Below are 27,875 nucleotides of genomic sequence, written 5' to 3'. Positions count from 1 at the left end.
TGCCTTTTGGGTGACTGGGCAAATCCATCTTCACATTAGCATCAAACCCTCTTGGATTTTTCTTTTAAAGAGTTAAATAAGAAAGGCTTGTGTTCCAAGCTGATTTCCATTCACTGCAGTCTCCTTTCTTTTTGCACAGGGGCATTTAAAGCATTCTGACTTTTTTTGGGTACGTAATATATGTGTGAATAAGGCACAACACATATCTGTAACATACAGACATAGAATAATAGAATCGTAGAGTCGCAAGGGACTCCAAGGGTCATCCGGTCCAACTCCCTGCAGTGCAGGGATCTCAACTAAAGAATCCATGACAGATGGCCATCCAACCTCTGCTTAAAGACCTCCAAGAAAAGAGAGTCCACCACCATTCCACTGCCGAACAGTGGAACATAGAGAAGGGAGCAAGGAAGTTCTCAGTGATGAAACTTCTCTGGCTTTCTTGAAGATTAGGCTTAATAAAGGCTGGAAGACAACACAGAACTCCAGACTTGGAATCTGGCCATTACTCAAGTGTAAGAGTTTCAAGACTTATCCTTGGACATGACGATGACAAACATGAAAGGTTGCACTCTTCTTCTTTGTGCACCTCCACTTTGCTGTAAATTAGATGGGCATGCCAGCCATATCTGTTGTTCCATCCCTCTAAGTCTAAAATATCATTATTATCTAATGTAATCCAGTCTCTGATCCAACTAAAGCATGCAGCATCATAGTATATTGCACTCTTCTATTGCCTCTCAAGACCGACAGATGCCAACAACAATTTATCTACTGATCTTATTTATGGCTAATTGTTTACTCTTTATGATTATTCATTTACTATGCCACGCTGAGAGCCATTGTGGTGCAGTGTTTTGGACTAGGACCTGGGAGACCAAATCCCCACTCAGCAATGGAAGCTCACCTTGGGACAGTCTCTCACTCTTGGATGAACCTACCTCACAGGGTTGTTGTGAGGGTGAAATGGAGGAGGGGAAGAGGAGAAGTATGGACAGCACCTTGGGAGAAAAGTGGGATATTAAATGTAATAAATAAATAAAATACTTATATGCTGCCTTTCCGACGCATGGCAACCTCCTGCACCGTGTGTTATCCTCACAACGGCTTTGTGAGGTAGGTCAGGCTGAGAGATAATGACTGGCCGAAAGGTACTTGGCATTACCAGTTGTTCTTCTGTTAAATGGGCATTTTGTGGTGCCTACGACCTGCCAATTGCTAAAAAAAATTATTAACCCCACTTTGATGTTATATATGTATATATTGCAGGCTTCTGGCCTCTCTTTGCTGGTTCCTCCCCTCCCCCCACGCCCACATGTCTCTTCTCCATCAAAAATAAATATTTAAAATAAGAGAAGCAGCTTAAATCTTTTTGGTTACTTCTTCCTGTTTGAGGCCAGGCATATTACATTCCTGAGCCGTAAGATAAACTTGCTGAAAATGAATACCTGGCTTTAAAAAGAAAGAGAGAGAGAGGTAGAGGGAGAATAAAAGAAAATAACCCAAACTGATGGGATTTCTAGAAGAAACCAACAGGGTGTGAAAAATTAGGATGGAGTTCATGTGGGGAGCGGGCGGGGGAAGCAAAACCCTAAAATTTCATTTCAGGAGGCTAGATTAACTGAGCAATTTTCTCGCCAAGACTGTGTAATTTAAATTTAATTTACTGTGTGTGAAGCCGGTCTCTCTGACTCTCTGTTGAGACAGTAGTAGAAAGAAAACTCAAATATGTCACATTAATCAATCCTATTCTTCGGCTTCCCTCTCCCTGGAGCTTATAAGCTTCTTCCGAGCAATAAACCACCTGCCCATCCCCCAACAAGATTGGGGGAGGGGGGTAAAGAAACAGGCCTTAACTTGTGGCGCTAGATGCCAGCACTCCCCGATTCCTCTCTCATTCCAAGTTGAGGAAGTAGAGTCCCATTGAATGAAAATAAATATGTGTGCAACACCCACATTCTCTCCCAAGAAAAGCAGCCCAACCCCATAAAGTAAAGGTAAAGAGACCCCTGACCGTTAGGTCCAGTCGCAGACGACTCTGGGGTTGTGGTGCTCATCTCGCTTTATTGACTGAGGGAGCCGGCGTACAGTCATGTAGCCAGCGAACCAGAGCAGCGCACGGAAACGCCGTTTACCTTCCCACCGGAGCAGTACCTATTTATCTACTTGCACTTTGACGTGCTTTCGAGCTGCTAGGTTGGCAGGAGCAGGGACTGAGCAACGGGACCTCACCCGTCATGGGGATTTGAACCACCGACCTTCTGATCGGCAAGGTCTAGGCTCAGTGGTTTAGACCACAGCACCACCCGCATCCCACCCCCCACAAAAAATTCTGAAGCAATACGAGAAAGAGACGGGTCACCTTAACAGGAGAAGAAAGGTTCGGGAAAAATAAAGCTCAGTTCAAGGCATAGCATTAGTTAAGTCCAAAATTATTTCCTAGAGTAGAGATGGAGAAGTACAACAAGACCTGAACTGGAAGCTGGTAGTTCCAGGAGGCTGGGGGAAGAGACTGGTTATCATTGCCTTCCCAAAAGCTTGCCTTTTGCTACTGCCAGCCTCCTCCATAGTAAGGATATGGGAGCCAGCCTGGCAAGATAGGAGCCCTTCCCTCTGAACTGCATTCTGGGAGTGCAGAAAGACCAGCAACAGAAACTTCCTGCTCAGATAACACCTGATTTGCTTTGCATTTAGGTGCAAATCGAATAAACAAATGGATGAAAGTAAAATAGATTGGTGCTTTTTTTTGTAATATTGAATTTATTCTATGTATGTTAGAACAGCTGCTGTTTTGTCATTTTTGGATTTACTGACATGCTCCATGCTCTTTATTTTGTACAATTGGGTTATTTCAGTGTTTCCAATGTTTGCTGTAAGCCGCTTTGGGCAAAGCTCATTGTGGTGGGCTCTCACTTGTGGGGTGCCTCAGGGTTCCATCCTCTCCACCATGCTCTTTAATATCTAGAGGAAGCCACTGGGAGAGATCATCAGGGGGTTTGGGCTGGGTATCAGTATGCAGATGACACCCAGCTCTACTTCTCTTTTAAATCAGAACCAGTGAAGGCGGTGAATTTCCTGTGTGAGTGCCTGGAGGCGGTTGGAGGATGGATGGTGGGTAACAGATTGAGGTTGAATCCTGACAAGACAGAAGTACTGTTTTGGGAGAACAGGAGGTGGGTGAGGGTGGGGGTGCCCTGGTCCTGAATGGGGCAACTGTGCCCCTGAAGGACCAGATGCGCAGCATGGGAGTCATTTTGGACTCACAACTGTCCATGGAAGTGCAGGTTAATTCTGTGTCCAGGGCGGCTGTCTACCAGCTCTATCTGGTACGCAGGCTGAGTCCCTACCTGCCCGCAGACTGCCTTGCCAGAGTGGTGCACGCTCTGGTTATCTCCCACTTGGACTACTGCAATGCACTCTACGTGGGGCTACCTTTGAAGGTGACCCGGAAACTGCAATTAATCCAGAATGCAGCAGCTAGACTGGTGACTGGGAGTGGCCACCAGGATCACATAACACTGGTCCTGAGAGATCTGCATTGGCTCCCAGTACGTTTCTGAGCACAACTCAAAGTGTTGGTGCTGACCTTTAAAGCCCTAAACGGCCTCGGCCCAGTATACCTGAAGGTGCGTCTCCACCCCCATCGTTCAGCCCGGACACTGAGGTCCAGCGCCGAGGGCCTTCTGGCAGTTCCCTCATTGCAAGAAGTGAGGTTACAGGGAACCAGACAGGGGCCTTCTTGGTAGTGGTGCCCACCCTGTGGAACACCCTCCCTTCAGATGTGAAGGAAATAAGCAACTATCCTGTTTTTAAAAGACATCTGAAGGCAGCCCTGTTTAGGGAAGTTTTTAATATTTAATGCTGTATTGTTTTTAATATTCAATTGGGAGCCGCCCAGAGTGGCTGGGGAAACTCAGCCAGATGGGTGGGGTATAAATAATAAATTATTATTATTATTATTATTATTATTATTATTATTATTATTATTATTATTATTAACAACACCATGCATCAATCAACCAGCCTCAGGCTGTGGGGTGAGGCCAGTGGTGGGGTGGGGAGGGGAACAAGGACGCAGGAATTTGCCCTCTCCCTCCCTGGCTTCACACTTTCTTTGACTATTCCATCCACCCTGAAACAGGTCCCTGATAATGACTTTCGCTTGGCTGGAAGGAGAAAAAGGTAATATTGACCCACCTTTGCTTCTGGCTCCAAGCGTCACTGGCAGGTTCCCCCACCCCACCCAAGATATTAGCTTAGAAGGGAACTTGACCCTTCAGCTGAAAAGGGTTTCCCACCCCTGACCTAGAGCACCATGGCTGAGGTCTTTTAACATATGAAAGGTATTTCATTCTCTGGAAGGAACATTACCATAATGAGAAAATTATCAGTATTATATTTCTTCCTTAAGTGCAGGAATTTGAGAGGGCCTCCCGCCTAGAAAACCAGCCAAGACTGCCTTCTCACTCCCTGGCCACTTAACACATTAGGCCACAAGTGGAAATTAATGCAACTTTCTCTGTCTCTCTTTCCACCCCATCATTCTGCACTGAGGGTGGTCCAACTCCAAGGGCCTTCTGGCAGTTCCCTCCTCGCAAGAAGTGAGGTTACAGGGAACCAGACAGAGGGCCTTCTTGGTAGTGGTGCCCGCCCTGTGAAACGCCCTCCCATCAGATGTCAAGGAAATAAACAATGATCTGACTTTTAGAAGACACCTGAAGGCAGCCCTGTTTAGGGAAGTTTTTAATGTTTGAAGTTTTATTCTATTTTTAGTCCTCTGTTGGGAACCACCCAGAGTGGCTGGGGAAACCCAGCCTGACGGGCAGGGTATAAAATAAAATAATGATAATGATAATGATAATAATTACTACTAATAATAATAATTGCCATCGCCAATGAGCCATGAAATTCTGCCCCCTTAACAAACTACAGTTCCCGGGATTCTTGAGGGAAAAGGAGCCCTGACTACTAAAGTGCTATAAGGGTTATCTAAATAGGTGACCACACAGAGATCCTGGTGACACATTGGTTGTGCCACACGTCAAAGCAGAGAAACCAGCACATGGTGAGACAAGTGTCCTTGGGGCATCTAATGGAAACCATAATCTCATGGTATCATGGAACTGTAGAGTTGGAAGGGACTCTGAGGGCCGTCTAGTCCAACCCCAATCAGTGCAGGACTCTCAACTAAAGCATCCGTGACAGGTGGCCATCCAACCTCTGCTTAGAAAGCCACCACCTTCCAAGGGAGTTTGTTCCATGGTTGAACAGCAATCTCCATCAGAAATTGCAATAAATGCGTTATAATTGCAGTCTCAAAACCTGGGACAAAACAAAAGATCCAGAGCAAGTAAACACACACACACACCCCTGGCTGCAAAACACCAACTGTAATGGATGTCAGAAGAAGGAGAACCTTCCAGGACAGGGCTAGAGGCTGAGAGTCACAGTGTGACCACAGACTCAAAGAGGAATCAGAGGTGGCCCCTGATACCCAGAAACAGGACAGTCCCAGTGCTGCTGGCTCTTTCCTCTCTAATACCCCACTTGAGGAGAGCTCTGCATACTGCTGAGCAACCAGCCAGACAGGCCCAGAAAGGGAGCCCACCACCTCGCCCCAGTCTTTGTCTGCTGGGGAGGGATCCAGAGTTGAGTCAAGAGGGGGAAGTGGTCAGTTTCAGCAATGTCTCAAGCTGAGTAAGTCGAGCTAGAGGAACTCTTCTGTGCTGCTACTTTCTGTGAATAAAAGCTAATTGCATTTCGCGTCTCAAGCTCTTTCCTTCCCTGTGGATGACCTGCACTTGCCTGGCATCTCCTTGACATCAACTAACCTCTACCTCCTCCCCATTCCTCAAGTCATTTGGAATAAAAGGTTTTGTTTATAAAGTATTTTTTCTTACACACTGGGAGAAAGTGATCCAGCTGGGTGTAATTGGGGAGAATTTCATCAGAAGAGGGCCTTTGTCCTCATCAATCAAAAATAGAAAACATGCATTGGACTGGACCTTCCTCAGAGATTCTTATTTTATGGTGAAGCCCCTTGATATTTTCTAATATCCAGTAGCAATGGTTTTTCCGATGTGGCCCTTGCTGCTCATTAAAGATGCCTTGCTTATGAATCTGAGCCATGTTCCATTTCTTTGGCGGCAGCAGAAGGAAACCGTGTTAGGCTGATTAATGTGCAAAGCAGCTTTCTCTTCATCTCAGAAATCCCCTTCAGAAAACTGAGCGCTCATTTGTTTTTCCTTGGAATTGGCCCTACACCTCAGAGTTATTTAAAATGCGCACGTTGCAGTGATTAATGTGTTCAAACTAAGGAAACCTAAATGGGAATTTAAAACCAAAGCGCTTGTTTTTACTCCAAATGAAAATGAGCCTTGGAATTATGTCAGAAGGGTGAAAGTAATAGCATTATTTAAGAGAGAGCATGGAGTGGTTTGGATGTGATGCTAAATCATAGTTTAGCATTACAGGAATGATCCAAGTTGAGCTTAAAGCAGGCATAGGTAAACTCGACACCCCAGATGTTTTGGGACTACAACTCCCATCATCCCTAGCTAACAGGACCAGTGGTCAGAGTTGATGGGAGTTGTAGTCCCAAAACATCTGGAGGGCCGAGTGTGCCTATGCGTGGCCTAAGGCTTGTACAGTGGTGCCTCGCAAGACAAAATTAATCCGTTCCGCGAGTCTCTTCGTCTAGTGGTTTTTTCGTCTTGCGAAGCAAGCCCACTGACGGCTTAGCGGCTTAGCGCTATTAGCGGCTTAGCGGCTTTTAGCGGCTTAGCGGATCAGCTGATAAGTGGCTTAGTGGCTTAGAAAAAGGGGGGGGAACCTGCAGGAACTCGCAAGACATTTTCGTCTTGCGAAGCAAGCCCATAAGGAAATTTGTTTTGCGAAGCGCCTCCAAAACGGAAAACCCTTTCGTCTAGCGGGTTTTCCGTCTTGCGACGCATTCGTCTTGCGGGGCACCACTGTATGTTCGTCCTTTCCCTGCAATGCTCTGGTATGGACAGTGCTATTTTTCTAGAAAAAGAGGTGCCAGAACTCACCATGAACATCTCCCTAGTTCTATTATAAGGGAACTGGCACCCACTTGAGAGTTGCTGGAAGTTAGTTCCAGCAAGTTCCCACTGAAAAAAAAAAGCTCTGGGTATGGGCATTCTGCTTCCAGCCTAGATTAACCACGCCTTACTGTGTCATCATCTAGACAGCATCTTAAAAAGCAGAGACATCACCTTGCCAACAAAGGTCCATATAGTTAAAGCTATGGTTTTCCCAGTAGTGATGTATGGAAGTGAAAGCTGGACCTTAAAGAAGGCTGATCGCCAAAGAATTGATGCATTTGAATTATGGTGTTGGAGGAGACTCTTGAGAGTCCCATGGACGGCAAGAAGATCAAACCTCTCCATTCTTAAGGAAATCAGCCCTGAGTGCTCACTGGAAGGACACATCGTGAAGCTGAGGCTCCAATACTCTGGCCACTTCATGAGAAGAGAAGACTCCCTGGAAAAGACCCAGATGTTGGGAAAGATGGAGGGCACAAGGAGAAGGGGACGACAGAGGATGAGATGGTTGGACAGTGTTCTCGAAGCTACCAACATGAGTTTGACTAAACTGCGGGAGGCAGTGGAAGACAGGAGGGCCTGGCGTGCTCTGTTCCATGGGGTCACGAAGAGTCGGACACGACTAAACGACTAAACAAACAAAACTGTGTCATCTGAACCCAACTGCTTTTGCTTAATCTAAACTGTGGTTTGCTGAAGTAGAGCAAACTCCAAACTATAGTTTAAGAAGCTGGCTTGTTTCAACAAACCATGCTTAGCGTTAACCACATGTTAGGGTTTGGATGTAATGGAAGACTGTGGTTAATCTAAAGGAAAAGCTTCAGATCTCTTCCTTGTGGTTGAGTCCTGGGAGGGAAAAGGAGAAAGTGTGCAAGCCTGAGGCCCACTGCAGCTCTTCCTTGTAACACTAAACTATGGTTTATCACTCCATGACAACTTTCCTGATGTCTACCAGGTTCTTTCCACTTTACACATAGAAATGATAGACAATACTGAGCTAGATGGATCACTGGTCTGATTGTGCATACAACATCTTCCTGTGTTTCTTATTACACGATAATGGGCACCTCCAAAGTAGCACCTCTAGCATTGCCAAAGCTCCACAACAGTTATCTTCATCAATACTGCCATGGTTTCCTTTTTCCTTTGTTTGGAAGTGTGGGAGAAAGGAATGAGGAAGGAAAAGGAAAGGTGAGGATGAAGTCAAGAACTTCACGACATTGCATCTACAATTTCCCAAACACCCACTTTGTGAAGGGTGTAATTCGCGTATCATTCTGACACTTGCTAGCAATTTCCCCATTGATTTTGATAGCTCTGAACGGTGCCTATTTAATAAAAACTGATCGATGGCCGGTCTGCTGTACGTATTGAGCCATATACTTAGAAACATTTGTACACAGGGAGTATTTGGTGCCCATTCATTTGGCATGCGCAACTCCCATTAAAGTTAATGGGAGTTAGGCACACATGCACTGAAATGGAGGCTGCCTTTAATTGCTTCCCAATTAGAACACAAGCTTCATTAGGCCTACTGCTTTGGTAAAACACATATTTGATGAAACAGCTTCTGCTGCTGGAAAGTTTTCATCCAGGTGTTAGTGTAATCAGGATTTTATTTCATCCGAACAGCTCTCCTCTTTCAATTCTTTTTTTTAAAAACAACAACAACAAAGAATTAAGCTGCATTTCAAATTGGTTATTTGGAAAGCTAATTTGAGGTCCTACTTAGCTAAAATCTGTTCCATATAACCTTTGCAGTGAAACAGTTTTGCCCCTAGAAGCATGCTACAAGACCAGTTTGCATCCAATATTACTTTTCTTCTTCTTTAGCAGATAAACAATAGGTTCTAAGCCTCCTTGGTGGGGAAAATAACTTTGTGTCAATCCATCTCCAATCAGCTCTAGGCAATAAAGTTGATCAGGGCCGGCCCATAAATGAGGCAAGGTGAGGGCAATTGCCTTAGGTGGCAGGATCCACAGGGGATCCTTATGTAGATCTTTATTCCCCCTTGTTCCTGTTGTAGATCTCCACTCACCCCTTCTTCCCTGGCGGGGAGGGTGGCACCATTTTGTGGTTTGCCTCAGGCGGCAAAATGTATTGGGCCAGCCCTGTGATGGGAGTCCAACATATCAGAGTCAGTATGGTGTTAGTGGTTTGAGTGCTGGACTGGCATACAGGAGACCAGCGTTCAAATTCTCACTCAGCCATGAAGCTTGACTTTGGGCTGTTCCTCAGCTCTTAGCCTAACTCTCTTCATAAGGTCATTGGGGAGGGGGAAGACATGTGCATGTCACCTTAATCTCCCTAGAGGAAAAGTAATAAATTAAAATAACTGCAAACATCTGGAGAGTCACAGGTGTTAGAATTCCTGCTCCGTGATTGCAGTCATGGGATTTTTGTCTATCACATGACGGTGTATGTTTTGACTCCACAGAGTGGGAAATGACGGAGACAGGATGTTTGGGTTACTGTATTCCGTGAAGTGGGACTATTGTGCTTTGTTCTTTTTCTCTTTGCTGTCTGATGCTAGAGAGAGAGGGAGCCATGTTGCAGTGCTCCGTGTGTGTTTATATGTAAATAAAGTAGATTAGCCAAAATGCTGAGTTGCTGAGGTCTGTTACGCAAACTGAGAAGACTCTGCGTATCCCTAAGTGTGCCGATGTCTGTTGGCATCGGTGTCTGTGATGTTTGGGCTGAAGAAAGCTTTTGAAGCTCCCGAACAATTGACCAGGAGGAAGAGAACATGCCAGTTGGGCATGTGTCTCTGTCAGGGTCCTACTCAAGTGTAGGATGAGCTCCTGACATCCCCATCCCCATGAAATGCCATTTCCCCACTAATTAAGTAACTGCTAGAAAATGAATTCCAAAAAAAGGCTAACTGTCTTCCATGGGGTGCATTTTCCCTCCCACAAAGTATTGCTTTTTCTTTTCCCTTTCTCTCACTCTTGCAACAGGGCAACTGTGCTCCTAATGAACGGGGCAATTTGGCTCTGTTTCCCCCAAAGAATTCTGGAAACCATTGCTTGCAATAGAGCTGTTAGACAGTGGAATGAATTCTCTTGAGAGCTTGTGGACCCTCCTTTGTTGTAGGTTTAAAAGCAGACGTTAGGGCACCTGTCATGGGTGCTTTAGTTGAGATTCCTGCGTTCCAGAAGGTTGGACTAGATCACCCTTGGGGTCCCTTCCAGCGCTATAATTCTATGCTTCTACACTGAGAATTGTTAGGAGACTCCTGCTATCACCCTTGCAGGACTACAACTCCCAGGGTTCCCAGGGAAGAGGGATTCGGCACTTGTGCTTGGATGTGCTCATTGTTGTGCAAACAGTCTTTGGCCAATTAAAATCAGATTCTCCATAAAAAGAAAATTCAATTTGAACAACAATATTTTTGTGAATCTGTTTTTGTTTTTGTTTTGTTGTTGTTGTTCCCTCCTTCCCTCCCTCCTTCCCCCCCCTCTCTCTCTCTCTCTCTCGCTCTCGCTCTCTCTCTCTCACACACACAAGAACAAAGACAAAAACCAATTCTTTGGCTTCTAACTGTATCACTACACCGGATTTCAACATGGGTATGCATCTTGTTTCAATAATTGAAAGGAACTGCAGGTGTGAACCTGAGGGGGAAAGACCTTGGAAATTCTTACAATGTTGCTATAGCAATAGCTTAGGAAAATATCTCTGATCTTCATTGTAGCTCTCGAGTATGCAGCTGAGTACAAGCATGGAGGTGCCCTATCACTGGCTACACAATGTCTGCACAGAGATAAGGCTTGCAAATTACTGCTGCTATAACTTAAGGCTTCGGATAGCTGGTGATGGAACAAAATAATAATAATAATAATAAATTCAATTTATTTTGCTGAAATTCCTTAACGCTACGCTGCTTTTTCTCTCTCGACCAGGGCTTTCGATGACCCCATTTATTGCTGCATTAAAAGAAAAGGGGGGCTGCTTAAAAAGCAAGCAAACCATTTTATTTTTATTCTTCTTGGCTTTATTATGCATAGCTAACAAATGGCATGGAAAACGCTACCTCCGCTGAAAACGATAGGAACGTCAAAGCAAAAATAGAAAACATACCAGTAGCTCCTGTTGTGGTGGAGCAGTGCCACCCTTCTGATATTGGCACTGATGTAGCTTATCTGGGTGGCACTGGAATGAGGCAGTAAGGATGGGACTGGGGAGCAGGGGAGCTGGACTGGCTCTGCCAGTGTGTCCCAGGCAACTCCAAGCTTGCCACCCAACTGGCTCCACCCTAGTGCCATCCAGATATGGTGCATCAATGCTGGGAGGACAGCTCTGCCCCAACACAGGAGGCACCACTGAAATAGAGGGCATAAAAACACAAGAAGAACCTGCTGGACCAAGACAATGACCATCTTGACCGGCATCCTGTTGGCCAACCACATGCACTTGGGATGGACATGGTAAAGGACCCCTGGATGGTTAAGTCCAGTCAAAGGCGACTATGGGGTTTTGGTGCTCATCTCGCTTTCAGGCCGGGGGAGCCGGCGTTTGTCCACAGACAGCTTTCCAGGTCACGTGGCCAGCAGGACTAAACCACTTCCGGTGCAAGAGGACACCATGACGGAAACCAGAGTGCACAGACACACCATTTACCTTCCTGCTGGAGTGGTACCTATTTATCTACTCACACTAGTGTGTTTTCAAACTGCTAGGTTGGCAGGAGCTGGGACAGAGCAACCGGAGCTCACCTCGTTGTGGGGATTCAAACTGCCAATCTTCCGATCTGCAAGCCCAAGAGGCTCAGTGGTTTAGACCACAGCGCCACCCGCGTCCCAAGCTGGACATGTGAGCACATCAGCAATCTCACTACCTGCAGATTCCAGCAACTGGCATTGTGAAGCATAAAGAAGCATTCTGGAAGGTAACCGAGATCCTTGATACTTAGGGGTTCTTGAGTAGGGATGTCAAGGAATTCCGACAGAATGGGAAACAGGGGAGGAAAATAATGTCCACTTGTGCTCCCCAGTAACTGGTATTCAGAGGCATATTGTCTCCAATAGTGGAGGCAAAACACAACCATCATGACTTAGTTACCACTGATATCCTCCATGATTTTGTCTGATCTTCTTCTAAAGCCATCCAAGTTGGTGGCCATCACTACATCTTCTGGGAGCAAATTTCATAGTGTAGCTATGCATGTTAAGTATTTCCTTTTGCCTGTCCTGAATCCCTTTACTCCACAAGAACAGGCATGGCTTTCGCCAGTGCTGAGGACAGCAGCATTGAAGTTTGCTGCAGAAGTATTTGTGGCATGCCCCAACAGCCTCCGTGCCAACAATGGAAATGTTGCCGATCTTTTCTTTGTGCCTTTCAAAGCTTCTTCAGTGGCAATGCTTGAAGTAATTGCACGGGATGCAACATAATTATTCATGCAAATTGCCTTTCAGAGATTTCAAAACCTATTTCATTAAATGTGTATGAGCGGAGCAGAATGGCTTATTAGTACACACAAACTGGCGGTCTTCAAATATGCTAACCAATTTGCACTGTGTTTCTAGGTGGAATGGAATAGCATATTTTGAATGGATTACTGGGCTAATCAGAGTTAATCCATCCTAGATGGGGAGCAGCTATCCTTTGGCAGCCTTTGAGCAAAAACCCCAAAGTACAGCTGTTGAACTTCCCCAATGCATTTCATGTTAGCTTTTGTGATATCATTGCAACCTTCCTCTACAACATCTTTCATTTCTAACAGGGTTTCCAAAACTCAGACCTCCGGCTGTGTTTGAACTACAGCTCCCATCATCCCTAGCTGGCAGGGACAGTGGTCAGGGATGATGGGAATTGTAGTCCAAAAAAGCTGGAGACCAAAGTTTGGGATGCCCTGATCCAAAAGAAGGGTGGTGCTATCTGTGAGAGGGCTGGTTTTACCCAAGCATGTAAGAACCCATGAAAAGCCTGCAGGATCAGGCCGGTGGCCCATCTAGTCCAGCATCCTGTTTTCACAGTGGCCAACCAGATGCTTGCAGGAAGCCTGCAAGCTGCACATGAGGGCAACTCTGCCCACATGTGATGCCCATCAACTGGTATTCAGAGGCATGATGCCCCATACAGGGGAGGTAGAATGTAAAATACACACCAATGTCCCTGTTTCCCCCTCTAAAATATTGGAGGGTTCGTCTTTCGTGCTTTGGATCTCCTTTTAGATAAATTAAGGGAACTTTCACAGGGATGGAGACAATCACTAAATACCTGCAGATCCAGCAATGTCCAGTCACTTAATGCCCATAGTTCATTATCAGGTGAACTAATGCCAGTGTATTGGAAGAAGCAAAGATCACCAGTGTTGAAGCAATTGTTCTTCAACATCAACTTCATGGGACTGGTCATGTTGTGCAAATGCCTGATTATCGTCTTCCAAAGCAACTACTCTATTCCGAACTTAAATTTGGAAAGTGTAACGCCGGTGGTCAGAAAAATAGGTTTAAAGACTCTCTCAAGGCAAATCTTTAAAAAAATGTAGTATAAACACCGACAACTGGGAAACACTGGCCTGCGAGTGCTCCAATTGGAGAACAGCCTTTACCAAAGGTCAAAACAAAATAATTTTTTTTCCCTTCCAGTAGCACCTTAAAGACCAACTAAGTTAGTTCTTGGTATGAGCTTTTGTGTGCATGCACACTTCTTCAGTGTATCTGAAGAAGTGTGCATGCACACGAAAGCTCATACCAAGAACTAACTTAGTTGGTCTTTAAGGTGCTACTGGAAGGAAAAAATTTTTATTTTGTTTTGACTATGGCAGACCAACACGGCTACCTATCTGTAACTTTACCAAAGGTGTCATGGGCTTTGAAGACGCTCGAACTCAGGACGAAAGGGAGAAATGTGCCAAGAGGAAGGCACGCTTGGCAAACACTTGCTGTGATCACCTCTCACCTGGAAACCTATGTCCCCACTGTGGTAGGACGCGAGGATCCAGAATTGGCCTGCACAGTCACTTATAGACTCACTGTTAAAACTGTGTTTATGGAAGACCATCTTACTTGGCTATGAGTGATCACTAAAGAAGAAGATCAGGCAAGCAATGTGAGGGCATTACAAGAACATAAGAAGAGTCTGCTGGATCAGGCCAATGGCCCACTTCTTCCAACATCCTGCTCTCACAGTGGTCAACCAGAAGACTACAGGAAACCAGCAAGCAGGATTCAAGCACAAGAGCACTCTCCCCTCTAGTCCAGCCAATCTGTTCTCCCAGTGGCTGCCCAGATTCCTGTGGGAAACCCTCTGAGAAGGACCAGAATACTCTCTCTTCCTGTGGTTCCCAGTGGCTGTTATTCAGAGGCATTGCTGCCTCTGACCAAAAGACAGCAGCTGCCCCATTATAGGCATCAAGCAGCGTAGCAAATGTTTTCCAAAAGATGCATTCCAAGCGGATCAGCTTGGGAAGCTTTTATAAGATTATGCTAATAATTAAACCTTCCACTGAATGTATCGATTTGGTACTTTAGAAAGGCGGCCGCCGTGCGCATCCGTCAAAGTGCCGAGGATCTTGAATGCAAATAGGGAAGCCGGGCAAAAGCGCCGTGTCTCTTTGCACATCCCAAATCTGAAAAGCTGCGGAGGGAGCCTCAAAGATACGATTACGATTTGCGCATGCTGGAGTGGCAAGCGTAGGCTTCTCACCAAATCACTTCCAATTACGTGAAGCACTTGTGGCTTACGTCCCTTTATTAAGTGTGTACTGTAAGTAGCAATAAGGATAATTTCCCTGCATTTTACTTACCATAAATCTGACCTTAGTCATAACAGCCCGGAACACCTGACGTCAGTACATGAGCAGCAATGGATTTGGTTGGCTCAGAGTTTACGTTGAAGAATCCAAATATTATTCTTAACTTACGACCTGCTCCTCTCAGCCAGAGATAAAGCCCATTTAAATCCCACATCATTCAAACACAAGAAGGTTTAGCAGTTGCTCAACTGCCTTCCTGAAATCAATGAGAGTTAAAAGTGCTGAACTTTGGCTGGATCAAGTCTATTCTTTTGATCAGTGGCTAAACAGCAGGTGGGGGGGAATCTCTGCCCCTCCAGATTTTGCTGAACTGCAACTCCCCTCACCCCTCAACCATCGACCATGTTTGTGAGGGCTTATGGGAGTTGTAGCTCAGCAGTGTCTAGAGGTACAAATGTTCCCCACCCTGCTATATGACACCCTGCTTTTGAATCTTGAAGCGTATCTTGCAAAACGTGTCCCTTCTGCTTTGAACGGCAGGAAATTTTAAGGAGGTACAGTCCAAAATGGAGGGAAATGTCATTCAGTGTGCTTTTTGCACCCCATCCGATTCTCCCAAACATGCATGTGAATCAGAAGGAAACTCTCTGTGTGCAAAAAATGCACACCTGCACATTTACATTGTGCACACACACATATATATCATATATATTACACACACATATATAATATAAAAATGCATACAAAATGCATATTTTATAGGAAAATGCATATTAGAAAAATGCATATTTATAGGACAATGCATTGGAAAGCATTGGAAAATGCATTTTCATTTTTTTACTGTTTCCATCAAATGAATCAAAAGCATTGGAAAATGTATATTTTGCTGCATGCGAAATGCATTAAATTTAATTTTAGACTTTCATACCTTTTCAAAAACAGAAAAAAGAGAAAAATCACCAGAAAAGAAGGCTGCTCAGTGTGTTCCTAACCCAAAACATATTGCTTTAACACAAGCAATAGGAGAGGATTCTCCACCATACCTGAGGACAACTGGCTAGCTAAGGGAGTGTAGGACAGGCCATGCGGCAAAGACAGCTTTGCCTTGCAGCATCTCACTGCCATTCTCCACCTCCCAGCATCTGCTGTCTGAAGGAGCTGACTCACTTCGCCTAACAGTAGGGCCGGCCCTATCCTTCATCAGCAATGCCAGGGCAGTTCACAACAACACTATGCAAAACAAACGCATCTCCAATGAAGTCAGCATACTAAAATAGAATAATATACATTGTAATCCACAATAGACAGGCTGTGTACCACCCAGACTCAGCATTAACAGCCCACAAATTATCATCTCTGACAAATGTCCCATCTGCCCGCTGAACAGGCAGCATGACAGAAAAAGAAAGAAGGAGAGCCAATAATTCAATTTAAATGCATCTGGAGGTGTAAGGAGGGTGAATATTTGGTTCAGCCTACATTGCTCAATATTTTCTTTATGCAATGAAGCAATCTTAATTGAGATTTTACATATGTTTGCTTCAGTTCAGCAGTGTGTGTGTGTGTGGGGGGGGGTGAAATGTGGCTGAGAAGCAGGGAGAAAAGTTCCAAAGCTAATTAAAAATGGTTAACATTTAGGTGTTGGAAACAATAACCTGTCATGGACCTATCAGCGTGAATTCTCCCACAAAGCTTTGCTTGGTTTCACAGATAAACCTGTTGCTCTGTACTATCCCATGACACCAATTAAAAAATTAATTTGCTCTAAGAAGCAGCCGTACCTGCCGAACAGGATAATGGCTTGATATTCAAACCTTTTTGTTCCACGCTCAGCGTGCTATAAAAGAAGGCTGGCTTCTTTAATGTTAGTTCCTGGAGTGCTGGGTGGAGAGCTGTCCTCAGCCTTTCACAGCTGCTTGCCCAAGATTTATGATTATGCTGCGTGAGATTATGTCGGGAGACTGACTCAAAGCCAGTTATGAAGCAGATGTTCACAACTGGCTGTGGATCCTAGAGATGCGACCGTCATTTATCTGAGGCAAACCACAGCCCTGATCGCACATGGAGGGATTGCGGAGAAAAGCACATTGTTGGAACTATGGAATTCGCAAGCACAAATTCTGGGAATGGTCGCCAACGGATGACTTTAAGCTGCCGGGGATAGTGTGGCAGGGCTGTGCCACTCACCCAACATCTAGCCAGCTCAGCAGGATGGTCAGTCTGGAAACAGTGGCTCATGTTCTCCTGTCCTGTCCCCTTTATAAAGATCTGAGGAATGAGATCATCACCCCACACTTACTTATCATCCCAGGCCGCCCATCTGCGGCCACATTGTTCTTTCTTTTATCAGAGCAAAATGATCAGACAACAGCAAAGGTTGCTAGGTTTATAGAGGGTGCAATGAGATTAAGGGCCACTATCTGAACAATAATCTTGGTCATTTGATTGCCCTTTTTACCCATTGTCTTTTTAATTGCATATATTGCTTGTTTTATGTTGCTATGGCCATTGGCTAATGCGAATAAAGTTTATCTATCTATATGTCAGCAGGATGGAGAAGGGGAGAAACACGGTTGTGGCAAAGCTGGTGTGGTGCAAATGTGATGGCAGGAACAATCCTGCGCATTTGTAACACCCCAACCTCACCACCACCAGACTCCTCCCTGCTCTCTATCCCAGTGTGTTGCATAAATTCAGCTTGATGCTGTTCTGGTGTGTCCACCACCCTGTCCAGTACATCATTGGTGACCAGACGTGATGGCTGTGTACTATCTCCAGTTGTGCACATGGTCTGCCTGCAGGTTTCCCATAGACATCACGTTGGCTAGTGTTCATTACAGGATACTGGACTGGATAGGCCTTTGGTCTGATCCAGCAGAGGTCCTACTTATGCTCTTATATTGAGCCATCAAAGAAATGCATGTATGTGTGTGAATCAGGAGTTTCTCTCCAATCTGCCATATAGGCTCTGGAGGAATAAGCCCCTTGAAGGGTCTAATGCACATGCTCCATTCAAATCAGACTTTTGGCAATCCTGACTTGAATAGGGCTGGTGAAAAATGCATGTTCCTGGTGGACTGTGACCACATTCAACTCCTCTGGCAGCCTCCCTACCTAATCCCTATTCTAGTTTTGCGGCAGGTGGTTGCACAAACACACAGCTTCCTCCTACCTCTGTGCTCGACAGCTGCTCTGGAGTGGCAGGCTGCCACAGTTACCTTATTGTCAGAATCCTCCAAATGTTTCCTCTGCAGAGTGGTTCGACATGGTTATGGTACAGACCACAGATCGGCTATTTGCTGCACAGATTCCAGGGGATGACTAATATGTGTTTGGCAGTGCTGTAGGTGCCTGTTGAAAATCAGCTGCTTGTAGATTACAGTCTCTGGCTATGTTTACGCAGTACATTCCCAAAGCACCTAAGGATTATGTCTCCAAGACAGGGAACATGAACTCGGAATGAAAAGGCAGAACTAGAAGAAGTTCCCACATTTCAACCATTTCCCTGTTTGCTGGGTTATGATATTTAGTTACGGCCTCGGCCCAGTATACCTGAAGGAGCGTCTCCACCCCCATCGTTCTGCCCGGATGCTGAGGTCCAGCGCCGAGGGCCTTCTGGCGGTTCCCTCATTGCGAGAAGCAAAGCTACAGGGAACCAGGCAGAGGGCCTTCTCGGTAGTGGTGCCTACCCTGTGGAACGCCCTCCCGTCAGATTTCAAAGCGATAAACAACTACCTGACATTCAGAAGACATCTTAAGGCAGCCCTGTTTAGGGAAGTTTTTAATGTGTGACATTTCAGTGTGTTTCTGGTCTCTGTGGAAGCCGCCCAGAGTGGATGGGGAAACCCAGCCAGGTGGGCAGGGTACAAATAAATTATTATTATTATTATTATTATTATTATTATTATTATTATTATTATTACAAAGTTGGGCTTTCTTTGGTTTCCCACACTTGCTCCAAAAATGAAAGAATGGCACAGTACTGTGTGATGAAGGGTAAGCAATATGATCTGCTACTAGTCTCTCACTCTCAGGAAAATTTGTGACTTTCATGGATTATCATCACAGCCCTACAGATAAGAGATTTCTTCCTTCTTCTTTTTTACACTAGGTTTCAAGCTCCCAGGTACAGAAATGAGTGAAAAACTTTCCCACTTAAAAAAATGAAAGAACACGTGGTTATAGGCTAACCTCTCTAGGCTTAATTTGGGACGGGGCTCAGTAAATCCAAGTGCCTTTTCTGAAGAAGAAAGGGGAGAAAGTAATATAACTGCAAGACCAGTTCTGTGCCTGGAAAGCCCACTGCCCTCTTCATCAGGAGTATGACAGGGTTTCCAAATATCTGGATCTAAAGAGGCATCATGAAGCTTCCACAATGCTGTGAGTATTTGGATACAGTTTGCAAATCCTAACTCAAGTGTTGCACCGGGTATGGCTGGAAAAACCACCTGTGGCCCTCCAAAAGTTGCCGGACTACAACTCCCATCATCACTGACAACAGGCCATTCCAGCTGTGTCTGATGGGAACTGAAGTCCACTGACACTTGGAGATCCATGGGTTTACCATCCCTAATGAATGCAGGGACTGGGGCACTTCTATAGGACATCCCTTCTGTACGACCATCCCACAACAGCTGTGGGCTCATTCTTTGTGACACTGTGACACCAAAGGCTTTAAAAAAGCCAGCACATTTCCCACTTTGTGACTCTCTACAGGAGGGGTCGGCAAGGTTTTACCTGCCTGGGCCGGTCAAGTGGATAGCTCAGACTGAAATAGTAAACTCTGGTAGTTCCTGCCATCAAATTCTCTGAGGGTCAGAATACCAGGGGTCATATACCAAAAAGGGGTGGAGTATCAGTAACCATAAAGAAGGCTGATCACTGAAGAATTAATGCTTTTGAATTATGGTGTTGGAGGAGACTCTTGAGAGTCCCATGGACCACAAGAAGATCAAACCTAACCATTCTGAAGGAAATCAGCCCTGAGTGCTCACTGGTAGGACAGATCACGAAGCTGAGACTCCAATACTTTGGCCACCTCATGAGAAGAGAAGACTCCCTGGAAAAGACCCTGATGTTGGGAAAGATGGAGGGCACAAGGAGAGGGGACGACAGAGGACAAGATGGTTGGACAGTGTTCTCGAAGCTACTAACATGAGTTTGACCAAACTGCGGGAGGCAGTGGAAGACAAGAGTGCCTGGCGCGCTCTGGTCCATGGGGTCACGAAGAGTCGGACACGACTAAACAACAACAAGCAGCTAGTTCAGGACAGAAGAGCTGTGAAGCCACCTTTCCATCACTGGTGTTGCTACAGCTTGTCTGGATAGGATTGGTGGTGGTAAGAAACGGAGCAGCAACAGAAGAAATGGATTGGCTCTGCCAGTAGATCCATGCAGCCCTGAACTTGCAACCGCCCTGCCTCAATCCTGCCCAGGTAAGATGCGATGACATCAGCAATGGGCGGTGGCTCTGCAGCTCTTTCTCACCATACCAGCCGCTACTGCAGCCTCCCCCCCCCCCCCATGTCAGGTTCTGCATGTTTCCTGACAATAAAACACACTGGGTTTCTAGACGGGTTCTGTTAATGGGCCAACAGAAGGTGGCAGATGTTTGGTGCAAAACAAGCGTTAGCTAGAGCCAGTTCGCTAGTATTCTCCCTTCATTCTCTTGCGGAGCTTGGCAGTTGCTAGCAACAGATCCAGCTATTGAATACCTCCTAGAGACCGCCTGTCATTTCTCCACTAACCAGTACAAATAACTGCACACCCGCACCTGCTTGTATTCCCTTATGTGCTGCTGCTATGGGGGAAAGCAAACTGTATTTCATAATCATCTCTTGCACCACTTCTGGGAGCGGATGGAAAAACAACAACATCAGAACCTCCCAAAGTTTCCAACGTCAACCAGCCAGTTTCCTTAATCTTACCTTTTGGCACAACGCAGAGCAGAAGCAGCTTTCAAAACAAAGGGGAGCATCTTTTTGTAAATCTAAGTCCGCTTCTGCATCCAGTGGGTTACAGGCAACTAAGTTCTACTCAGTGTAGACCCATTAAAATGAATGGATGTGACCAGTGCTATTTTTCTTGAAGAATAGGTGCTGGAGCTTACCATGAACTTCTCCCTTATTCTCTTAGAATGGCAATGGTGCCTACCTGAGAGATGCTGGAGCTGAGCTCCAACTGAAAAATGCAAGTCCATTAATTTAAACAGGTCTACTCTGGTGCTTGGCAGGGAGGTCCAGAGCAGACTTGGTGCCACACTGAAGACTGACTCCTTACGAAGGCAGAACGGACATTGCATGGTACTGGCAGAAGTTCTACATATACATGAAGTGCTTCTATGGGTTAGTTTGATGTAGTGATTAGAGTATTAGACTAGGACTTGGGAGATCAGGGTTCAAATGCCCACACAGTCATGAACCTCACTAGGTGACTTTGGGATAGCCACTCTTTCCACTTCATTGTAAAAACACAATTTAAAGAAGAATAAGATGCACAACACCACTGTCTGCAGCATGAAAGCATTTCTGTCTCCATTTCACACCTCTTTGAGTATAGCTGCCCAAAGGACACTTTTTTAAGGTCACCAAAAATATTACAGGCTCATCCATTTTTCAGAGCACACTTCCCTAATTTGTAAAACCTCTTTTGAAGTGACACACTTCCCGGCACCCAGTTAAGCCAGCTGCACATTTACAAACAAAAGCTGTGACACGAGGAAACCTCATTAGCTAGGCTACGATTTGAGAAGTTACGATCAATAAATTACAAATTCACGACTCGAGAGAAGTGAATTATTAATTCACTGGTACGGATAAACTAATGTCCACATACAAAGGGCGCAATGTTTTGGAGTTCAGTCTGAAGGCTCTGAATTAAAGAAAAAGTGCAAAAACCAAGCCAGCTCAGCCCAAGTCTGAAGAATTCAGCAGCTAGCAAGTATATTTATTTTATTTGCCACCCTTCGTACCACCCTTCATCCAGTTCACAGCAGAAAAGTACAAAAATAAATAAATAAAATAGCCATGGCATCTAGATGACCTTTGGCAACTCATGCGTTTTTCTGACTTGTTGTGGTGTGAAAAGTGAAAGGGGTGCACAAGGATATTAAGACTGATGCCCATGTAATATTCAAGGTAAGGGTTATTGTGTTGATAACATTAGCAGACAGAAGATAAAGACATAATGGTGTTACAAGAAGGTTGCTCACCTCCCCACTCCCCACTCCCCAGTTTCAGAGCATTCCTAATTTCTTTATTAGTCACCCCATAGTGTAAGTTATCTGGGCAATTGTATAATTAATCAGTTTAAAACAAACTGAGATATAAAATCCATATGCAACTAAAATCCAAGAAACAAACCAGTACAGAGAGTATCCCTAATGCCATTTCACAGTCAAATGACCTAATCACACAAAGAGTCATGAGTACTGCTTTGGCAGAATCTCGGAAATTTTAGAGGGATCTTCCATAATGACTGCTTTATCTTCAATTTGAAGAATTGTTTAAACCTACTTAGTAGCAATGCGGAGAGAGACCATTCCTTACACAGAGGCAGACCAACAGGTCATCTAGCACAACATGGTTCTCATTGACTAGCAGTGGCGCTCCAGAGGCTGATGAGGTAGGTTAGCTCCACAGTGTTGCAACCAACTCAGTTTAACTTAGAGGAGACCTGCTGAAATTAATGAACTAATGTTAGTCATGCCTCTCCCACACGAACCAACCCAGACCCTGCATTATTGATCTGAGGCCCTTCTGTGTGTGACCCTTCTGAGAGAGGCATGGAGGAAGATGACACGAAAAGGGGCTTTCTCAGGGATGCCATAACCAGCTATGGGGTGCTCTCCCCCAGGAGGCACACCTGATGCTATAATAATAATAATAATAATAATAATAATAATAATAATTTATTATTTATACCCCACCCATCTGGCTGGACCTCCCCAGCCACTCTGGGCAGCTCCAAAAGAACATTAAAATACTATGATACATCAAAAATTAAAAGCATCCCTAAACAGGGCTGCCTTCAGATGTCTTCTAAAAGTCTGGTAGTTGTTGTTCTCTTTGACATCTGGTGGGAGGGCATTCCACAGGGAGGGCGCCACTATTGCTATCTGTTTTCACCCATCAGGTAAAAACATGTTCATTCCTCCAGGCCTTTGGACCTAAACAGCCTGGGCCAAGTATACCTGAAGGAGCGTCTCCACCCCCATCGTTCTGCCCAGACACTGAGGTCCAGTGCTGAGGGCCTTCTGGCGGTTCCCTCATTGCAAGAAGCAAAGCTACAGGGAACCAGGCAGAGGGCCTTCTCAGTAGTGGCGCACGCCCTGTGGATTGCCCTTCCAGTAGATATCAAAGCGATAAACAACTATCTGACATTCAGAAGACATCTTAAGGCAGCCCTGTTCAGGGAAGTTTTTAATGTGTGATATTCTAGTGTATTTTTGGTCTCTGTGGAAGCCGCCCAGAGCGGCTGGGAAAACCCAGCCAGATGGGCAGGGAACAAATAAAAAATTATTATTATTATTATTATTATTATTATTATTATTATTATTATTATTCTCTTCTTACTTATTAGTGGGCCAGGACAGAGTTGGATCTAGTTTTCTATTACTTGTGTATCTTAGGCTGTTTTCCTCTTTGTTTTTAATGTAAGTTGCGTTGAGGGGTTTTTTAAAAAACATACCCAAAATGACCAATATAGATATATATAATAAAAAATAATAAGAATTTCAGTGTGTCAACTCTGAGTAGGAATAACCTTGGAATCCCAATCATATCTAATTCAGAAATAAGTCCTACTGAATTCATTGAGGCTTACTCGCAGACAAGTTGGGGTTACAATTGCATAGTTAAAACCATAGTTAAAGCAGAGCCTTGACTACCTTAAGTCACATTGATTCCACTGGATAAAATCTACACATGTGTCACAGGATCAAACCCATTGCTTCTTTCGTTTTACTGAGCTGCCTGCGCTCATGAACACTTTATCAGTTTCTGACAAAGGGAAGAAAAAAGGCTTACATGGATTCTCGCCTAACCTTGGAGAGAGTCCAGTTCTTCATAGTGACAAGACCACTCAACTGAGCTTTCCAGATCATCAGAGAAATATACTGCAATTCCAAAGATGCAGGTTTTGAACACACTGCTCTTTTCCACTTGTATGATTCCACAGCTCAATTTGGAGAATCCTCCAAACCACCCAGAGGACCAGAAATAGGCTTGCTCCTCTTGCCACATACTGGTTTCTTACTGTGTTCCCTGGTTCGTCTAACCATAGTTTATGCTCAAATGAGGCACCTATGGTTAGCACTAACTTCTAAACTGTGGTTTGCAACTCAACTTTAAACTATGGTTTTAAACCATAGTTTGGAGGCTAGCATTGACCACACCTCTCCCAGTTTGGATATCATATCAAACTATGGGCAGAGTAACTCAACAAATGGAGGGTGGAATCAACAGATAAGAGAGGCAGAAGCACATTCGCACACCAAGTAGATCAACCTTTTATGGTTACAGATAGGTAGCCGTGTTGGTCTGCCATAGTCAAAACAAAATAAAAAAATTCCTTCCAGTTAAAGACCAACTAAGGTGCTACCAGAAGGAATTTTTTTATTTTGTTTTGACTATGCAACTTAGTTGGTCTTTAAGGTGCTACTGGAAGGAATTTTTTTATTTTGTTTCAACCTTTTATGGCTTGGCTCAGTTAATTTTTTTGGGGAGGGGAGTATGAAAGGGATCTACACAGATGGTAACACAAGTCAAAGCATTTATGCCTCATGAATCACCAAGGAGTGTAGGAAGAGTCTTCGGGGTGGAACAGCCCATATTTGTGGCTTTGTAAGATGGAATCATCTTACAAGGACATAAAGTCATTCAAATATACTGGATGGGAATTTTGCTTTGTTTTGTTCCAGAGAGAAAACCTGAAATGCTTTGGTTACCTCCCGGTTTCCATTTCTCAAGTGACAGAGTGTATGACCACACAAATAAAAGAGTATCTTTTGTAAGAAAGGGTCTGACACTGTCTATCATTTCGTGTCCACACTTAGCAAAATAATCTCACAGCCCATTTGGAAAACTGAGCAAATGACTGCCCCACCCAAATCCCTTCCTTTTCTAAAATTTATTTAACTGCCCTTGAGAGGCGAAATGATGGACTTAAATAGCAGGATCACACCTTTGTTCACCCTTTTTAAAGAGGCATGTTATTTTAGCTTTCCTGGCTTTGAACTAGAATGTCAACAAAACTTTACTCTGAATTGTCAGCCAATTCTGGACTCTGTTAGATGGCTACCAAGCATCATTCATTTTATTTCTTCTGACCAACTCCGCTCTGCTGTAATTTGGAAATTGTGTGGGAACATCTTCTCTAAGAAAATCCCACAAGCTTTGGAATGTGTTTGTCTGCCATTTCCACTGGAATCATTTTGCCAGTATAGGCCAGTGTGGGCACTGTTTGAAAGCACACTGGAAGGGAACTGTTTGGCAGAGCCTGTAACCTTCCAGCTGGGACAGGGTCTCGAACACCAGTTGCTATGGAACTACCAACAGTAGAGAGTTGCTGTTTCATGCCCTGTTTGTGGTCTTCCCACAGACATCTGGCTAGCCACTCTGAGAAACAGAATGTTGCAGACAGGGCTTTGGTCTGATCCAGCAAGACCTTAGAAGGTAAAGGGATCCTTGACCATGAGGTCCAGTTGTGGCCGACTCTGGGGTTGCGGTGCTCATCTTGCTTTATTGGCTGAGGGAACCGATGTACAGCTTCCAGGTCATGTGGCCAGCATGAGTAAGCCGCTTCTGGCGAACCAGCGCAGCACACGGAAATGCCGTTTACCTTCTCCCCGGAGCAGTACCTATTTATCTACTTGCACTTTGACATGCTTTCGAACTGCTAGGTGGGCAGGAGCAGGGACCGAGAAATGGGAGCTCACCCCGTCGTGGGGATTCGAACTGCCGACCTTCTGATCGGCAAGTCCTATGCTCTTATTATGCTCTAAAATTATTTCCCCCAATGAAATCACTGTTTCCGCTCAAAATAAATGAGAATGAAAATCTCTTTTCCTGGGATAAAAGGCATACGAATAAAGGAGAATCAAGGGTTGACCCTCTTTCAGGTCACACCCACTTCTCAGTATCTGAAATTGACATGCACTGCATCATACATGTGTGTTGTCTTGGTGAGAGGTGTGCAAATTTTGTAGCTGGGCATCTATATCTGAGCACAACCTGTACAGCAGGAGTGAGGTACTTGTGGGTTTTGTAGATGCTGTTGTTGGACTATAATGCTCATCATCCCTACCCATCATGGACAGTAGTAAGGGATGATGGGATCTGTAGCCCAGCAACTTTAGGAGGGCCACAGGTTCATTGCCTTGCCTAAACGGGTCATGCTCAGTCATTGATACGCAACTACAAAAATCACATGCCTCTCAATAAATCTACAGGCAACACATTTGCAGTGTATATCACTTTAAGAGACTCAGAAGTGGATATTATAAAAGAAGAGGGAGCTAAATTCTCAACTAAATACACAATCCCCCTTTCCTACCACCTTCAGTTCTTCTTAAAAATAAAACCCGTGTCCCTACCCTTGATTAACTTTGTGGCTGAGTAAAGATTTGTACTATGAATGAATGAATCAGTCTTACTTTTGCACATGTTCACTCACAAACCTGTTACTTCCTGTTTCTGCATTTGTCTACAATTAAAAAGAGAAACGAATTCCACACAAATTTTGTGTCCAACATTTTCTCACGACATATGCATTTCTGTGCTCGTTTTCTCTCCAAATGCGCACGTCAAATGCATTCTGATGCATTGTGTGAGCCAAGAACTGCGTGGCAATAACTGAAGAGGTGGCAAATCCAATTTAATGGGTGACCCCATTTGGATCTGCCCATTAGCCACTGGTCAGGTCATTTTCCTTTCGAAATGTACACAGATTGGATTCCTCAAGCAACCCAAATTTGAACAGAGGCCATCCTGGCCCCAGAGCTTGATGCGAGGAAAGTGGAGACATTTTGCTAATCCCAACACCCCTCTACACAAGGCTATCCTCTTCTTCCAGCCCTCCAGTACTTGGAGATCAAAGTTCTGAAGATGGGAGCCTCCTCTCTTTATGCAACTTCAGATTCTTCTCCTAAATTGCACTGGGAGCCACCCTCCTCCCCAAAGTACAGGAGGCCCCATATTTCAGAACTTTGCCTTCCAGCTCAGGAAGGGATGAAAAAACAAGACAAGGAGTTGGCCACATTGTTATTTATGGATGGAAATTGAACACACAGCAAGGCCCCTTCTTATATCAGCAGAACGACTCTGAAATAACTACCCCTTAGATGCCAATGATGCTCAGACAACACGGAGAGATAGAGAGAGATCCTAAAGGCAAAATTCTGACCTTGTGCTACGCATTAAGTTATTCTTGGAGCCCAGTGACTGCATCAGTAGGCACAGAAATGCACACAAATATATCAGGACTAGCATTTAAGAGCTCAACAGACGCAGTTGCGACTGAGTGCCCCAGGTGGTTCAGGGCAGATGGACATCTTCTGTTCAATTAGAAACTGTATGTTCGACTTGGAAGAGCAAGCTGCTACCCATGTTGCTATTCAGGACTTGAATCGTGTGATGGGAGGGGGAACAGGCATGAGTTGATATAGGCAGAGCAGTCTGAGGACGGTATGGGAGTCAATGGTAGGTCAGAGGTCCTAATGAAGGGCAGCCTTGGCTAGGGTTGGAGGATAATTCAGTTCCGTACATTTCAGTGTGAAAATACTTAACTTGCACTTCCAGAAACCGCTATCCTTGGAAATAGCCATCCTTGCAAATGTGCACTTCACCAAATTTTGTGATGCAGTTCTCCAAAAATAAGCAAAAATGCCTATATTAGAGGAAAGTGTCCATAAAAATGTATGTAGTAGTGAAAATAAAACACAAAAAACTCTATTACATTACAATAATATGCATATATTGGGCTGAATTGTATACAAAAAAGGTGCATGAAAATTTGGGGGGAAATCTCAGGGTGACCTTTTTTTAAAATTGTGAACTAATATGGTTGGAGAAAGGTTGGAGAAAATGAGAAAGAAATTGATATACCATATTTT

The 27,875-nt window shown here is 44.6% G+C and overlaps 1 protein-coding gene and 1 long non-coding RNA gene across 38 annotated transcripts in view; one reads left to right on the top strand and one right to left on the bottom strand.

Moving 5' to 3' along the window:
- Window positions 1-27,875, bottom strand: part of NRXN1 (neurexin 1) — a 1,023,765-nt gene that overhangs the window by 29,035 nt on the left and 966,855 nt on the right. Inside the window, exon 1 of one of the 37 annotated variants that reach the window (XM_079968447.1) lies at window positions 14,816-15,083. The exons of 35 other annotated variants lie outside the window; for them this stretch is intronic. In XM_079968447.1, the coding sequence (XP_079824573.1) occupies window positions 14,816-14,836 (21 nt within the window). In that variant the 5' untranslated portion in view covers window positions 14,837-15,083. Of the gene's footprint in view, window positions 1-14,815; window positions 15,084-27,875 lie in introns of those variants that run through there. One more of the 37 variants, XM_079968446.1, reaches the window with a different exon arrangement.
- The window catches only part of LOC307211992, a 964,702-nt gene that overhangs the window by 298,778 nt on the left and 638,049 nt on the right, over window positions 1-27,875 (top strand). The gene's annotated exons all lie outside the window — the stretch shown is intronic.

The sequence above is a fragment of the Podarcis cretensis genome (genome assembly GCF_951804945.1).
Source record: "Podarcis cretensis genome assembly, chromosome: 3".
Lineage (NCBI taxonomy): Eukaryota > Metazoa > Chordata > Lepidosauria > Squamata > Lacertidae > Podarcis > Podarcis cretensis.
Note: the sequence above shows the minus strand (reverse complement) of the source record. Positions and strands in the feature narration are given on the sequence as shown.